General features: G+C 54.2%; 1 protein-coding gene across 1 annotated transcript; it reads right to left on the bottom strand.

Annotated features, from left to right (window-relative positions):
• Positions 1-1,701, bottom strand: LOC138420117 (ubiquilin-1-like). Its single transcript, XM_069553279.1, has one exon. The coding sequence runs from the start codon at positions 1,552-1,554 to the stop codon at positions 1-3; it is 1,554 nt and encodes a 517-aa protein (XP_069409380.1). The 5' UTR covers positions 1,555-1,701.
• Between the last annotated feature and the right edge of the window lie 485 nt (positions 1,702-2,186).

Here is a 2,186-nt window from a genome sequence, read left to right as displayed (position 1 = left end):
CTAGGCCTCCGGTATTCCCAGAAGCCTCTCAATGGCAGCATGAATGTCTCCTCCTGTGGCCATGAGGGCCTGAAGATTGGCATCACGATTAGCAAAGCCCATGGCCTTCAGATGCTCCAGCTCTTGCTGGTAGCGGTCTTCAGTGAGGGGACATGAGGACGATGAGGACTGGGTAGACTGAGGGCAGGCATTGGCCAGAGCGTGGAGGAGCTGCAGAACAGCCAAGGTGGGCTGCACAGGATCTGCTCTGTGACCCTGTCCTCTGCCCCTAGTTTCGGAAACTCCTCTGGCCCCATGTGGTCTAACTGGACACCATAAACATGGTTCCAACCCAGGTACCTCCCTGGACAGTATCTGCAGGCCCTTTTCTATCTGGATCAATGCCTGCAGTGCCCGTGGGTTGGTGAGTATGGGAAGGAGTGGCATATGATGTCGCAGGGGGCTGCCTGTTGCCAGCTGGTGTAGCAGAGCTGGATTCTGCTGCAGGACATGTAAGGCTCTGCGCAAGACAGAGGGTGATGGTCTCAGCTGACTTGCTGGAGTGGCTTTCCCAATGGGCTGCTGGCTCTCCTGGGAGGGAAGATTCTGGCCTAAGTCTGATAGTCCAGTCCTACAAACTGCATTGGCCTGGTTTGAAATTACATCCCTGGCTTGAGCAGCTACTCCTGCACTGACATCCTGTGCCAATGGCCTGGCAGGTGTGGAGACTGTGGGTGCCGTGGTGGTGATGTTAGTACAACTGTGAGGATTGATGCCCCTTCTGCAAGGCTCTGAATCTGGGTTGTGGCCTTTGGAGGCAACCAGAGGGGCCAGAGTGGACAGCATGAGATGCTGGATATCAGAGAAGACCGGACGCATAGCATTGTCACCACCTGGCACTGCCTTCAAGGCTTCCAGCCCCCGCTTGTCCACCTGCAGGAGTTCCTGTTGCCGGGCCGGGTTCTGCAAGTTTTCCAGAGCCTTAAGAGCTGGCTCAGGTTTCGGCACTGGCCTTGAGGATTCAGGAACATAGCTGGCATTGGCTGGTTTCTCACTTGCCAGACCTTGAACCACAGGGTCTTCTAATGATGGCCCCGTGGGCTCAGGCACAACCATGAGGAGTTGAGCCAGCTGGCCAAAGAAGTCGGCTAATTCAGGAGAGGTCCGGGCCAGCTGGCCCAGCCTGGCTAGCATCCTAGCACTCTCTGAGGTGGATGGATCTGGACGATGGGCGCAGGGGCCAGCAGGGCTGGGCAGAGTGCTGGGACTGGGCAGAATGCCTTTCCCACGGCTCCTCACCACCAGGTGGACCGTGGTGCCATCAAGGACGCCTCGCTGGCTCAGTATGTCTTGATCCCGGAGGATCTTTCCAGTGAAGATGAGCACCAGTCTGTCAGTATCACAGTGAAAACGTTTGGAGATCTGCTTCTTAAAGTGGCGGATGCTGCTATTTTCTGCCAGCATAAATTCCTGGCTGTCTTGTGGGGTCTTGACAGCCACTCTGATGATGCGTGATGGTGGCTCCCGACCAGACACCAGCTGACTGTCCCCTGCTTCTTCCCTAGCCCGTGACATATTTCCTCAAGAGCAGAGTTCAGGGCCCCCTGAGGACCTTAAGAAATCTAGATGTAGCACTGAACACACCTGAGCACAGGGACCAGTAGGTGTTCCGTGATGTCCTCTCACCCAAGTCCTGTGGAGACCACCTCCAAGTGTAGTCCCGGAGCCACTCGGCTCCCGTGGGGTAGCAGCTGCCCTCTCCGGAGCCAGCCTCAGGGGAGATGATGTCAGTGATGAGGTCACAGTTGAGAGGTAGACCTGAATGGGGGAAGGGCGGTAGTCTCTACCACCTGTCTAAAGTTGGCTTTCTATCAGATTTAATTTAAAAAACAGTAGAAAAAATTTAAATGTTCTTGTCTAAAAACAGGACTTCCGAGGTGGCACAAGTGGTAAAGAACCTTCCTGCCAATGCAGAAGATATAAGAGGTGTGCATTCAATCCCTGGGTTGGGAAGATTCCCTGGAGGAGGAAATGGCAACCCACTCCAGTATTCTTGCCTGGAAAAATCCCATGGACCGAAAAGCCTGGAGGGCTAAGTCCATAGGGTTGGAAAGAGTCAAACACAAATGAAGCGGCTTAGCATGCAGCACGTCTAAAAACATGTTTTGTGCCAATCTATCTCACTATTGAAAATCATACCACCTGGA

Source organism: Ovis canadensis, chromosome 15 (genome assembly GCF_042477335.2).
Source record: "Ovis canadensis isolate MfBH-ARS-UI-01 breed Bighorn chromosome 15, ARS-UI_OviCan_v2, whole genome shotgun sequence".
In the NCBI taxonomy this organism is placed as follows: domain Eukaryota; kingdom Metazoa; phylum Chordata; class Mammalia; order Artiodactyla; family Bovidae; genus Ovis; species Ovis canadensis.
Note: the sequence above shows the minus strand (reverse complement) of the source record. Positions and strands in the feature narration are given on the sequence as shown.